General features: G+C 40.9%; 1 protein-coding gene across 1 annotated transcript in view; it reads left to right on the top strand.

Moving 5' to 3' along the window:
- The window catches only part of LOC308631169 (uncharacterized protein), a 128,559-nt gene extending 115,288 nt beyond the window's left edge, over positions 1-13,271 (top strand). The window contains exon 4 of the mRNA XM_081262163.1: positions 13,165-13,271. Within this exon, the coding sequence (XP_081118289.1) occupies positions 13,165-13,208 (44 nt within the window). The 3' untranslated portion in view covers positions 13,209-13,271. The remainder of the gene's footprint in view (positions 1-13,164) is intronic.
- The last annotated feature ends 488 nt before the right edge of the window (positions 13,272-13,759 follow it).

Here is a 13,759-nt window from a genome sequence, read left to right as displayed (position 1 = left end):
TGAAGAGAATAAATTATGATGTGGAGTTTGTAGCAACTAGTGCCTGGGTTCTTGTTGCTACAGCTCATTATATCTGAGATTGCAGATTGGACACTCACCAGCTGGTTGTGGTCTGAGATTCCTAGAAGGCTCCTTAGATACTTAAACTGGGTGGGGAATAAGGTAGTGGCTGTTCTGGTCTACAATGCTATTGCACTTTGAGTGCTACTGGTTCCAGCCGCAAAGCAAAAAGCACAGGCTAGTTAGGAACTGCAGACAGTAACATTAGCAGAAGTACCTGGGCCAGTCTTGCTGTCGACTTGATAAGCCTTTGCATTTCCTTGTCTTAGAAAGTACTGACTTCTGCACCTGCTCATTGTGAAAACTCTGAAGGTTTGGAGATGTTGGGTCACACGCAGCTAGGGTAGGAAAGTCAACATGGCCTTCTCAAAGCCCAGTGTCTTGTCTTCTGAAGCAAGTGGCAGCAAAATCTTTTGTTGTTTTCCTCCTGTTTTTTCATGCTCAGACCCATGTATTGACCATTGTCAGTTCCATGATTTCTTGTTGGTTGGGTTCCCCAGAACTCATTTTGTGTTTTCTTGTGTTTAAACTGCTGTGTGTCTCTGTTGTTGAAAAGACAGTGTTGTGCCTCAAATGACATTCTGCTAGTGCAAAGGGCCCGTCCTTCGGGGCTGCTTTCTCTAACTCCGAGTTGCTGCCTTGATAAGCAACCTGCTCTGCCTATTTGGTGGTGGTAATCACATGAATTTTTCATTTTTCTTTTTTACATGGACGGAAGAACAGAATAATAAAGTCTTATTTCAGGACTTCTGAAAAGCCTTTCTGTTTTACTATAAAATGATTTGTGATTTCTCTCCCAGAAATCCCAACCTTTCAAAATTCTTTTCTTAAGCCGAAGGCTTTATTCCCTGGCAACGTGTTAGAAAAACTCTGTAGGAAAGGGCGCACAGTAATGAGTATCTCTTGGTTAGACTTTAATAGGGATGAGTATCAGCTTTTACAGAAAATGAATTTGTCCAGGGAAGAGATGAAGGTTGTTTGGCAGGAGGGGAACTGAAGGAGAGATGAGAGGGCTGGGAAATGGGGCTTCCTTTAAGAGGCCAGGAGTACAGAAAATCATCACAGTGAGGCTGAAGAAAAAGAGGTTTGTTTTTATTGTAATCCTCAGGAAAATCTGTCCTTCTGGTGAGGTTCTAGAACACTGAGATGCAGTCTGTTTTCTCCATCAATAAAGAACACATGTGGAAGACTTTATATTGCTTCATAATTGAGGGAAGCAGCATGAAGTTACAACTGGTTTGAAGGGGAATTCAAGGAACCACACATGTACCATGCGTGCAGATGCAGAAATTGGATTCCACTTAGATGAGGTATCTGAAATAGTCAAGATCATGCAATCAGAGTGGAATAGTGGAAGCCTGGAACTGAGGAGAGGGGAGATTGAGGAGTTACTGGTGGGGGAGCATAGAGTTTCAGCTAAGTGAGATGGACATGTTACAGAGATCTGTTCTGCTGTACAACACTGTACCTATAATCAATAGGACTGTATTGCACACTTAGAAATTTATTAAGGTCTCATGTCAAATGTTTTTACCAAAATTAAAAAAAAAAAGGTCATCACTGCCTCCAGGGTTTTCCTTGGAGATTGCCAGTGGTTTCAGCTCTCTCCAGCCCATTCTGCTACCCATAGCAAAACATACCTGTCTTCGTCATTTCCTGTACCATATTTTATTGACATATTTCATTCCTATGTTCACATTCACTGCTAACATGTAACTAAAGGCTGCATCATATTTGCTATTTCACAACTAGGATTCAAAACATACTACCCATTCCGCAGAGCTTTTGTTGACTAGCTGGTGACTCTTGGTACCAGTTATAAAGGCACCAAGGGTGCCTGGATGGACAAGGCACCAAGGATGCTGCATTCTAATCTATAGCATTGTGTTGGGATAAAACTTTAAAAGAGTAATAGCCTATTTTGCCTTTGGAACTTTTAAAGCAAATTATTTCCATGCCTGTACAATTATGTCAAAATGAACCTCACAATTATGTAGAACTATAATGCACTAATAAAAACATTTAAAAATCCTGTGTCAATGGGTACTAAGTCACAGTTAGAAGAAGCTCTAGTGTGCTTTTGTGCAGTAGATGCAAGTAAATACATAAATATATCTAAATATATAGATATAGATGTCCGAAATTACATACTATATATTCCAAAAAACTAGAAAAATGTTGAATGTTTCTACCATGAAGAAGTGATAAATGTTTATAGTGATGGGTATATTTAACATGATTATGCAGTGTATCCATGTATTGAAACAACACATTACCTCCATTAGTGTGTTTTTCTATACCAGTTAAAAATGACTTCAATTTTCAAAAGAAAACTTAGTAGTCATCCAGTCGAAAAAAGAAAGCCATATGTAAATATGATAGAAAACAATGTAAATGTGTAAAAATAAGAGCAAATGTATGGGGCTACGGATACAGCACAGTGCCTAGCATGAGTGAGGCCCTGGATTTGATCTCTAGCACACAACACACACATTGACACACACACACACACACACACACACACACACACACCCCACATACAAATGTGTTTATAGATTAAAAAAAAGAATGTCAAACTAAAAAATAAATGGTGCCATTTTCTGAATTTGTCCCCAAACTTGAATGAAGCATCTTATAACAAGAGTCTCAAACCTCCCTGTTGATTGATTTGGGGGTTTGGTATTATCTTTACCACTGCAATGTTTAGTGTTCTTTAAAGAACTAATGAAAACCTGATTTTGTTGTATAATCGTGGGGGATTGCTGAGAGAGGTTGGCAGAGCCGACCTGTGAGCTGCTATGCTGGTTTCTGGAGAGGGCAAGGAGGACAGGCTCGGAGATGAGCAACGGCGCTCAGTGATTTCTTCTTCTGCATTCATATCCTGTGTGATCTCAGGAGAGTCACACTTTAGTTTCCCATCCTTCCCAATAGAGATGATATTTTGACTTATTTTTCCAAAAGGCTTTGCAAAACAGCCAGAAAAATGATTGTCAAGTGAATGTAAATGACTCCTAGGCCCAGAATCCCAGGACACAGCAGTTGGTTAGTTGAGGCTCTGGCTCACACCTCAGAAATCCAAGTAAGGAAGAGGAAGGTCTTCGATGGCCCTACCGATCTGACTGGTAGAGGCCTCCTGAACTTGCAAATACCCTTGTCATTTCTCCTGGCAGCCTTCCCCATGTTATTTGTTTGCAGTGACATGACCCGCTGGCGCCTGGAGACAGGGCAGGGCGGGGAAGGCTTTGGAATCCACACAACTCATTGCCCTCCCCACCCCCACAAAGCTTTGTCCTCCAGCACAGTCTCTGGGGCCCTGGGATCAGATTGCTGGCTTCCAGGTGCCAGAGAGACACTTTTCTGTTTGCTCTCCCACCCAGACTGCCCTCAGTTTGTCCTTCCCCCAGGTGGGGGGTGGCAGATGACAGAGGCTGTTTTGAAATGAATCTTTCTCCTTCCTCCCCTCCCTTTCTTTCCTCTACCCCCTCAAACCACAAGAACATTTTGGCTTCTTTCCATCATTTGGGGTTTGTGTTGGAGATCTGAGTCTGTTCTTGTTCACTGTAAATAGCCCAGAAGTTAATGTGGGGGTACAATCTTTAAATGTGAGTTGCCCTTGGGGGACATGAAGGAACACGTGGAGCTGGTTGCACTGGTAATGGTGACTCTACTTTGACCCTAGCCCATGCAGCCTGTGGTCCCCCAGTGTTTCCATCCTAGTCCAAGTGGCCTTCTTCCTGGTTTTTTACCCTCTGTAAGTACCTTTTATGCCCCAATCAGCTGGTCATGGTTCCTTGTCTTGCTGTCTGCTCCTCTGGCCTAAACATTTTTGAAAGGATATTTTCTTTATGAGGAGAGAAGCGATTGCTCTTGTAGATGGCAGAACATTTACGTGACTGGGGAATTGCAAGTTGACAGAAAGGCAGCCCAAACTGATTTAGGTAAAAACAGAAAGCCAATGTTGCACACAGCTGAGAATTCCAATGTTGTAGAAGAACACAAGGTTTCCAAAGCAGTAAACAAGACACAGGTTACCTGCTGTTCCAATGTCCAGATTTAGCAAAGAAAACACACAGAACACTCAGTAAAATTGAATTTCAGTAGAACAACGAATATATACGTTTGTGTAATAGTATGAATAGATCCCATAATGCTTCCCATATTTATCTGGCCAACTCCACCTGCCACCAAACTTGGACACTCCACTCAACAAACCTGTAATCAAAAGGACTCTTCTTTCCCAGTTGTCAAATATCCAGACTTACTTGAACCTAATGATTAAAGGAAGGAAGATCTCATCTCCTTGTCCCTAGGTGACTTCATAGTTCTAAGCTCTTCCTGAGTGTGGTTCTGATAATTTTTATATTTTCTCCATCTCACATGGCCAGGATGTAATTTTTGCTGATGCATTTAGTATGATGGTCTGCCTCTTCCTCTGTCTCAAAGGGTTGGAAAATTCTTGGCTCCTACTGTTCATGGTTCCTTAAGTGTGTTTTTAAGAGGAGATTTCGGTGTGTGTCATTGGAGTATTTAGTCAAAGTCCACGTAGTGTGAAGTTTTCTCCTGGAGTGACTATCAAAAACTGCAATGAAGGCTAGAGCACAAGTAGTGGCACCATTCATGTGAGATTCCTGGATCCTCTATTTACCTACACCTGGGTGACCCTGGCTATTCAGATACACAATTGAGAGGCCATTGTTCACCTGAGGACGGTCCTCTGAGTGTACAGGTATTGGAAATAGGCTAAGTATCCAGTCTCTGAGCTCATAGCAATTCCTACTCAAAGACTGCACTGGCCTTCAGCCTACGCACTCCTTCACCATGTGCCTCCAGTTGTCTGGTTAAGACAGTGGAGTAGGGCTGGGGATGTGGCTCAAGTGGTAGCGCGCTCGCCTGGCATGCGTGCGGCCCGGGTTCGATCCTCAGCACCACATACCAACAAAGATGTTGTGTCCGCCGAGAACTAAAAAATAAATATTAAAAATTCTCTCTCTCTCTCTCTCTTCTCTCACTCTATCTTTAAAAAGAAAAAAAAAAAAAAAAAGACAGTGGAGTAGACAAAGGGGACTGGAGGGAAGGAGGGGGATAAGAAAGACAGTGGAATGAATCGGTCATCACTTTCCCATGTTCATATACGAATACACAACCAGTGAAACTCCTTATCACGTACAACCACAAAATGGGAAGTTATATTCCATATATGTATAATATTGCCGCAGTCCGGCTGCAGCAAAATAACCAGGGGGTGACGAACAACTTGTGTAGATTGATACAGCAGGAGTGGGAGCCGTTTATTGTAGGACAACAGAGGTATTTATACATTCCACATAGCTTATCTTAATTAACATAAACTAGATACAGCAGTCAACCAATAAGAAATCTCCACACTTAATGGCTCGCTGGCATTACTTCACAAACCACTCCCTCTGGCATTTTGCCAGGCGCCATCTTGACTTGTTTACAGACCCTAACATTTCTCTGGCAAAATGCCAGGCGCCATCCTGACTTGTTTACAGACTCTAACATAATATGTCAAAATACACTCCACTGTCATGTATACCTAAAAAGAACAAATAAAAAAATTAAAATTAAAAAAAATTCCTATCATAAGAAACACTTGAGTTAAATTCTGTTCAAGATAGAGTTATTCTTTCAAGTTGAATTCTTTGGGGTCTTTTTTTTAAGGACAAATGTCCTTGTAGTCCAGTGAGGATTCCCTATGAAATGAACTGGAATATGAGGCTGTAAATAAAAGATGGCAATGGAGAAAGAAACGATGTTGAAAAATAAATGACCAGTTTGACCAAATGAAAGAATAAATCATACTTTTGAGTCAACTTTTAGACATTGAATTAAACCAGACAAGAAAACAACAACAAGATAGATCTAAATGGTATTGTGTCACATTCCTGTCCCAGGAGAAATTATGCCTTCCCTCCTCTAGAAAATTAGGTTATAATATTATATATTAATATATAATATTTTTTAAAGAGAGAGATTTTTTTAATGTTTATTTTTCAGTTTTTGGTGGACACAACATCTTTATTTTATTTTTATGTGGTGCTGAGGATCGAACCCAGAGCCCCGCGCATGCCAGGTGAGCGCGTTACCACTTGAGCCACATCCCCAGCCCAATATATAATATTAATGTTATTATATATTAATATAAATATTAATGTTACATTTCCCAGGAAGGAAATAGACACAAGTTCACTTTGTTTTATGGTTCAGCCATCGTTAAGTCTTTATGGACAACTTCAAGTTTGTCCCACTGACCACCACCAGTTCTACTTTCCCGCAGGGTGGTGTGTTTCTATGTGCCTGTGTTCTTCCACCTCATGTGATCCTCGTTCCTCTTGTCCTGGGATCTCTTCAGCCAGAGTGAGTTTGTTCTTTATTTCTCTCAGATAGTTCAAGGTCAAAAACAATAGCCCAACCCATATTTATTCTCATTTTTAATAAAAGACATTGCTTTCTTGATGTTTTAAAAAAGAATCTTTATAGAGGAAGCTCAGATGCATATTAAGACAATCTGAAGAGAGTCATATTAAGTCAATTATAAAGTATAAGCATATTTTATAATTCCAATTATATTATATTCCAGATAAAATAAAACCATCGAGATACTTAAAAAAAAAAACAAAAAACCAAAACAACAAAAAAACAAACAAACAATGGTTACCAGGAGCAGGTGGAGAGGGAGGGATGAATGGTCAGAACCCAGAGAATTTTTAGGGCAGTGAAACTACTCTGCATGCTATTATAATGGTAGATACATATGTGCAATTGCCCAAACCCATAGAACTATACAATGCAAAGAATGAACCCTAATGTGACTGTGGACATTAACTAATAATGCATAGATATTGGCATATTAACTCTAACAAATGTATCACTCTAATTAAAGGTGTTAAAATAAATAAATTAATTTAAAAAAAAGAAAAAAAAATAGGGGAAACTGTATGTGTAGGTGCTGAGGAAGTATATGGATACTCTCTGGACTTTCTGTTCAATTTTTCTGTAAACTTCTAACTACTTTAAATATTAGTCTATTAATTAAAAATGAAAAAAAAATCCTTTTACCGTAGGTATTATTTTTTTCTATTTTTCCTATCTTATTTCTTCCTTAATGGAAATTTGAGTTGAAAGTGACTTAAATTTGCTGAGGGTCTAATTGAGATCTCCAAAGATTCCAACATCCTCAGCCTTTCAAAATATTTCATTAAAGCAAAACACTGATTTATTGTTTCTGTGCTATTTGGAAATCATTGGCACATGTTCATTTCAACCATGAAGTTGAGTCTCAGGCACATTTCAAGTTAACAAGATGTCCTTAGTCCTCTCAACTCTGTCTTTTTATATCATCACATCTTGCTTGTTTTCTTCCCCGTGCTTTGTCACTGGCCTAAACTAGGTCTATAAGAAATCTAGGCGGTGTGCAGGGGACCAGGAATCTTGCACCTTACTTTAAAATGGTCCTATCCCTGGGCCTGTTTGGAGAGTTTTACTGCATTCCTCACCAGCCCCTTGATCACCCGTCAATGCCCTATAATAGCCAACTTGAGAATGCACTGAGTTTAACTCCCAAGTGTGGGTCATTATCTTAAAAACCTTGGTCACACGTATCTGGGATGATCCATGAAGACTCTCCAGATATTTATTTAATGAGAGCAGAAAACCCAAACAGAGAACTGTGTGGTTACAAAAGGAATTTTAAACAAAGTCCTTGAGCAGTGTTCGACCTCTGTCTTCTGTAAACAGTAACCCCCTGCCCCCATCAGCCTGCAAGTTATTCCACCGGGGCCAGAATAATCTGTCTTGAGAAACTGAAATCCCAGGGTACTGTACTTCCTCAAGGCAGAGAAACAGCCCTAGACCTCAGGGAATGGAGGCTGCTCTCATAGCAGGACTGATGTAGGAACAGGAATATTCTTCCTCTTTCAGCTTCCAAATTTGCCTTCTGGTCAGAGAAGTAGAGAAAGAAGGTGCTGTTAGGCATTTTACACAGGCCAGACCATTTAACCCCTGGAGATGGGCATTAGGGTCTTTCACTTCATAGACGAGGAGACAGACAGCTGCCCATCCAGGATGAAATGCCCAGATGGTTCTTGGGGGTTGGTGTTAGCCTATGGCAATATACCACAGGACACAACTGCAAACCATGGATGTGATCTTAACTTTCCTAGTCGTCACATCAAAAACACAGTCAAACAATCAAGTTGCATGAATTTTAATAATATATTTCATCTAGCTCATTACATGTAACATTATTATGTCAATACAAACCTGACATAAAAATTAACATTCCCCCCCCCCTTTTTTTTGTTATTGTGCGAAGACTTCAGCATTGAGTGTATTTTTCTGCTTATAGTCCATCTCAATTCAGACTACGCACATTTCAAGTCACATGTGGCTTGAGTCTGGATATTAAATGGTGCATTCTAGATGTTCTACTTATCCTTGGATCCAGCTGCATTACTCAAGGTTTGTTTTGCCCTGGCCATTTGCTGAATTGTGTTCTAATATGATACCCTTGACTTTTGGTGAAGAAAACCCCATAGGAAATGTCACAGCCCCTGCCGTGTGTGAGTCAGTGACTGTTCCCAGATCATTCTCTGATCTCCACAGCCGCACGCTATTTAAGAGACATTTTATTGTTGTATTTTCAAAATGCTATAACTCCTTTTTTGTCGGAATCTGTGTTTCATAGCTGATTCTGTTTTGTTTTGCATTGGCTACTAGGAGGCTCAGGACCAAATTGTACTCAATTTCAACTATGGATTTATTCATGATTTAATGAGAGACTATAAGGTCATGTTTTGTGAAATGTTCTGGACTTCATAAATATACACCATGTGTTTACAGTAAAGTTTTCTTCCTTGAGTTTAAAGTCACTTAGACTTGTTCTGGTAATGAATACATGTTATCTATTTCTTTCCCAGGCAAAAGGTACTAGATAATGTTTAATATGTGAACAACCTTGGAAAATCTGAAAATGTAGCGTGGATGGTTTTTAAGTGTTTAATTTACTTTTAAGGCTTTCCACAGATCTTTCTTTCTTGAAATTTTTAAACAGTGCTTCCAAAATTAAGCAAACCACAGCTAGTATCTCTTTCCTTTGTGTAATATGAAGAAAAAGGGACAAATAATTTTTTTTCTGTATAACAGCAAGAAGAGTTGTCCTCCCTTTGTAGAATGTAGATAGACAATGAACACAAATAAATTAAGTGGTTCTTTGATACAGATCTTTGTACATTTCCCCCAGCTTCCATTAAATCTGCCGAGATCTGGCGCTATTCCACTTGTTTCGTGAGGGCCTACCAGAGAGGTTGCCAGAGCTGGTACAGATGTGTTGTTGGCCCACTGAAAGGCATTTCTGTGTGATTATAGAAGATGAGAAACATTCAAAAGGAGGTTTTCAAGTCTTTGTGATTCCCTACATTTACCCACGGTGTGATGATTAACTGGGTGTGCAGAGATGACAATATTTGCAATGGTGTCCCCTATCTGATGTGCAAAGAGCAGGTACCTTCATGGAATCCCAAGTGGAATGAAAGTCCATTCAAGCACCTCAGAGACATGGGAATGCATAGAATCTGGGCTCCACACTTCCTCTACTTGAGTTTTTTGACTTTTAATTTCTTATCGATATCATGCTACCACATCGAAACCTAGCTCTCGGGGCTTAAAGAACCCTTATTTCTGTCCAAAAAGTGTTATGCTGTCCGTTTAGCTTATCTTGATGATTTGGGTCACCATCTGGAATTGAAATGCTTCTCTCTTTCAAAGAGGTGAAACACTGAGAATGTAATAGACGACCTATTCTTTTCAGTTTCTTAGGCATGTAGTAAGCACCAGCTAAGGCCACGCACGTGGGTCTAGTTAAATAAGACAACTTGTACCCTTTGCTTTTATATCACACAATTAAAACCAACTAAGTAGAATCTTCCTTTCAACCTCCCTTTTTCTACCTCATCCAATTCTGCTTCCATCTGAACAGAATATACATGGCCAGGTACATCAGCTGCATCCTCCATACCATTTCTCCTTTACCACCGTTCCAGAGCATCATTTCAAGTTTCGAGCACCAGCATCCTGCTTGCTTCTCTCCATTTCTCTCTATCTGTACGGCTCTTATGCCGGGTTGATGCCATTGCCTCGCTGAACTCCTGGGATGACCTGTTCCATGCTCCCACTCCATCATCCATTCTTCACAAATCAATCAACATGAGCTCTTAACATCCAAATAAGATCCTGTCACCTCTCTGTTAAAAGCCCTTTGATGCAGTTCCAATCAGATGGAAACTCTCTCATGGCCTCCCAGGTCTACATCTCCCACTAATTCAGCCTCTTCTCCACCTCTCTCCTCTCTGCCAGCAGAGCTCTAGTGGCAATGGACACCTGACGTCCCCTCTGTTGCACTGTCGGAAATCAACTTCGCTCTGTATGAACAGCGTGATACATAGGTTAACTGAGTGTGTGCAGGTTAGTTTCTATCTACACTGGAGGGATGGTTAGGTGATATGTAAATTTCCCTAAAAATCCACACTCCAGAAAGGGCCTCAGCAGGTGCTTTAACTATCAATTTCTAAATCTGTACTAGAAGGTAAATTAATTAGTATAAGCAAGGTTCAATATGATTGTACTGATGAAATTAAAGACATGTGATACCATGGAAAGTTTTAGACAACCCTTCCCTGCCTTTGAACATATAAAATAGAAGAACCAGGCAGCAACCCCAAATTTTCTGAGTGGCCACGTTGGTGGAGAACTATCTGAATGGTGTGTCTCCACTCAGGGGAGAGTGCTGACGACCAGTCCTTGAGTCAGTTTACTGTTGCCTTGACATCAGGGTTCACATTTCAGGCAAGGTACTTATAGGGCCCTAAAGGACAGAGCAGGTTGCATTCTTGCCTTCCTGTGTGATGTTTGGGCATCCAGTAGAATGTGGACCTGAGGCTGGCTCCCACTGCAACGCGCCACTTGGCACATAATTGTGGAAGAGGAACCATATGGCTAACCTCTTACAGACTGTGATAGAGTACAACCCAAATTATTAACGGCCAGATTGGCCTTAGGTGCGGCCTTGTCACCCCCAAAGACACAAAACCTTTTAATACTTCCAGAACACTGTCTTCCGATTGCCTTTGCCTCAGATTCTCTCCCCCTTCGCCCCTTCATATCCATCTTCTGATTTAGCTTAGTGTCAACTTAAATTTCAGTTTCTCAGGGTGTCCCTGGTTGGCCACTCTTTCCAAGTAGGTCCCTTTATGTGTCACTTTCTTGCTTGATGGCTGTCTGATTCATCTCTGCTCCTGCTCTGCTCTGAATCATAGGGAACAGCTCTGGCCAGATGTTGCTGATGAGGAGCACTCACAGAGGACTGGAGAGTGGGAGTAGGGGAGCAGCCCTGGGACTTTGGCTCCTCGTGCTCTCTCAGCTGGCATCTCCAGCAACAAGCCCTCACGTCTACTCCTGACTCCTGCGAACAAGCCCTCTTCCGTGAGTTTAGCTCCCAGATAGTTCCAGGTTCTGAGCTGTTGACTCTGCAACCCTGGGAGTGGTGGCAGGCTTCCTGTGTTGCTAATCTCTTTTTCTTATTTTTAGGGCAAAACAAACAAACAAACAAACAAACAAACAAACAAAAAATCCACACCTTATTCCATGAGCTAAAACAGGAGGGAGGAGGATTTGTTTTTCTTTCCAGGCGCCTTTGTTTCCTTAGATACAACTCGAGCTTCTTGCCTTCTAGCACATGGCCATCTGCTCGGCCACCTGTCCTGGTCTTGATGCAATGCAATGTATGTGGCCTTTAGCAAATGGCAAAGAGGCCCCACTTAACCTTTGTATTTTCTTAAAAGACCATGCTGGTTCTGGGATCCTGGGGACAGGTATGAAGTCCACTGTCTCCTCGGACGTGTGGCTGATCTCTGACTGGTCTCATTGCCCTGTATTCTTTCTGTCATAGGTACAATAAATTCCTAGTATTCAATCCCTTCTGTTTGTAAGATCCAGATGGCTTTTGTTCCCTGATCAGCTTCTGTTATACTGCACACTGTTATAGTAGATTATGTCCTCCTATTTTGTGTTTCTCCATAGCTTTTTTATAGGTTATGATTAGTTCTTTGTTTCTCTATTTCCTAGGATCATGCATATGTCCTATATGAGACAGAAATCTCCATGAGCAGAAAGTCTAGTATCTTTGATCAGTATTGCATCTTCAATGTCTTCAGAGACCTGGGTGCTCAATAATAGTGTGTTAAAATAACAGAAAAATGCAGTGCTTGGGTCTTTTAATCTTGGATCCATGAACTACTCAACTATCCCACTCATGAACTTGAGGATAGGAATAAAGGTTTTGAAATTAAATGCTTTAATATGTATGCAAATGCTTTATGGGGTTTTTCTCCTCATTGGCACGAAAGAGCCTACTACATTCATTAGAGTCTCGGAAAAGTAAGACCCTTGAAATTTAAGAGAGAGAGTGCCTCTAGTGGGAGAGATATCCACACACGTAATTGAGACTGAGGTTTTCCAATATCACTACTAATAAAGCACTTGGAAGGAGAGAAGAAGGATTGAGTCTCTCATCCCAGTTGTTCAAGTCCAAATGCTTAGGAATTATCCTTGACATCTCATTTTTGGTTACTTTTTACAAGCAGTGTTCATGATCATTCATATTTGTTGACTCTACCTTAAGACACATCCAGAATTTTACCTCTACCATCTTCCTTTACCTCTACCATCTTCCTTTACCTCTACCATTCTTCCTTTGTGCTTAGTCCATGAGTAATGGTGAGGAAGTTCAACCGCTTAAAGGAATGTGCACCAGAGGCTTGAGTTAGCTATTGCTGTTCTGGGATGAGTTTTGGACATAACTAATGAATAAACCAAGAGACGATTGGATTTGGGTGGTGGGGGGCTTGGTGGTAGAAGGGAGAATAAGGTTTAAAAGGAAAACAACAAGAATATGTGTGTGTGTGTGCGCACGTGTGTGTGTGTGGAGAGAGAGAGAGAGAGAGAGAGAGAGAGAGAGAGAGAGAGAATATGCCAACCATAACAAATGCTTACCACGGAGTTCCAGGTCATTCCATAACTCTTTTTCAGCCTCTCCCATCTGTCATCCTGAAATGCTTGTGAGATTGACTTGAAGGAACACAGTCAACTTTTGTTTTTGGAGACTGCAGGATAAATATTACAGATTTGGAACTGTTTGGCTCAAGACTTCAAAGTCCTGAATAAAGCTGCTGGATGATTTGGAAGCCACCTGGCAGGAAATTTAGCTTTTTTCAGTTTGGGGTAATTTTTTTCCTTCCCATCCTTTAATTCCTACTTGCTCCCCTCCGTCCACCCCAGCACCAAATTAGCAATTTGGATGCCATAGATGCAGTTTAGATGTGGGTACCAGCCAAGGTCACGAGGCTTGGTGCATCAGTGAATGCCAGCTGTATTCCACACAGGATTTCCAAGGCCAGAAAGGCAGAGGGAGGAGGAATCTGGATTTCCTGATCCTGGTTTTTCTTCTTTTCTACACACACACACACACACACACACACACACACACACTTTTCTACTTTTAATTTCCTGCTTCTATAAAGAATGATGTGACAATTTTCTGGCTCTTTCTTATTGGGATTCAGGCTTCTTCCCTTGGACCCCTTCCTCATGAATGCATAAACCCTGTAAAGGTAAAAATAAAAAG

The sequence above is a fragment of the Spermophilus citellus genome (assembly GCF_964194105.1).
Source record: "Spermophilus citellus genome assembly, chromosome: 11".
Lineage (NCBI taxonomy): Eukaryota > Metazoa > Chordata > Mammalia > Rodentia > Sciuridae > Spermophilus > Spermophilus citellus.
The sequence above is the reverse complement of the archived record's forward strand: the minus strand, read 5'-3'. Positions and strand labels throughout refer to the sequence as shown.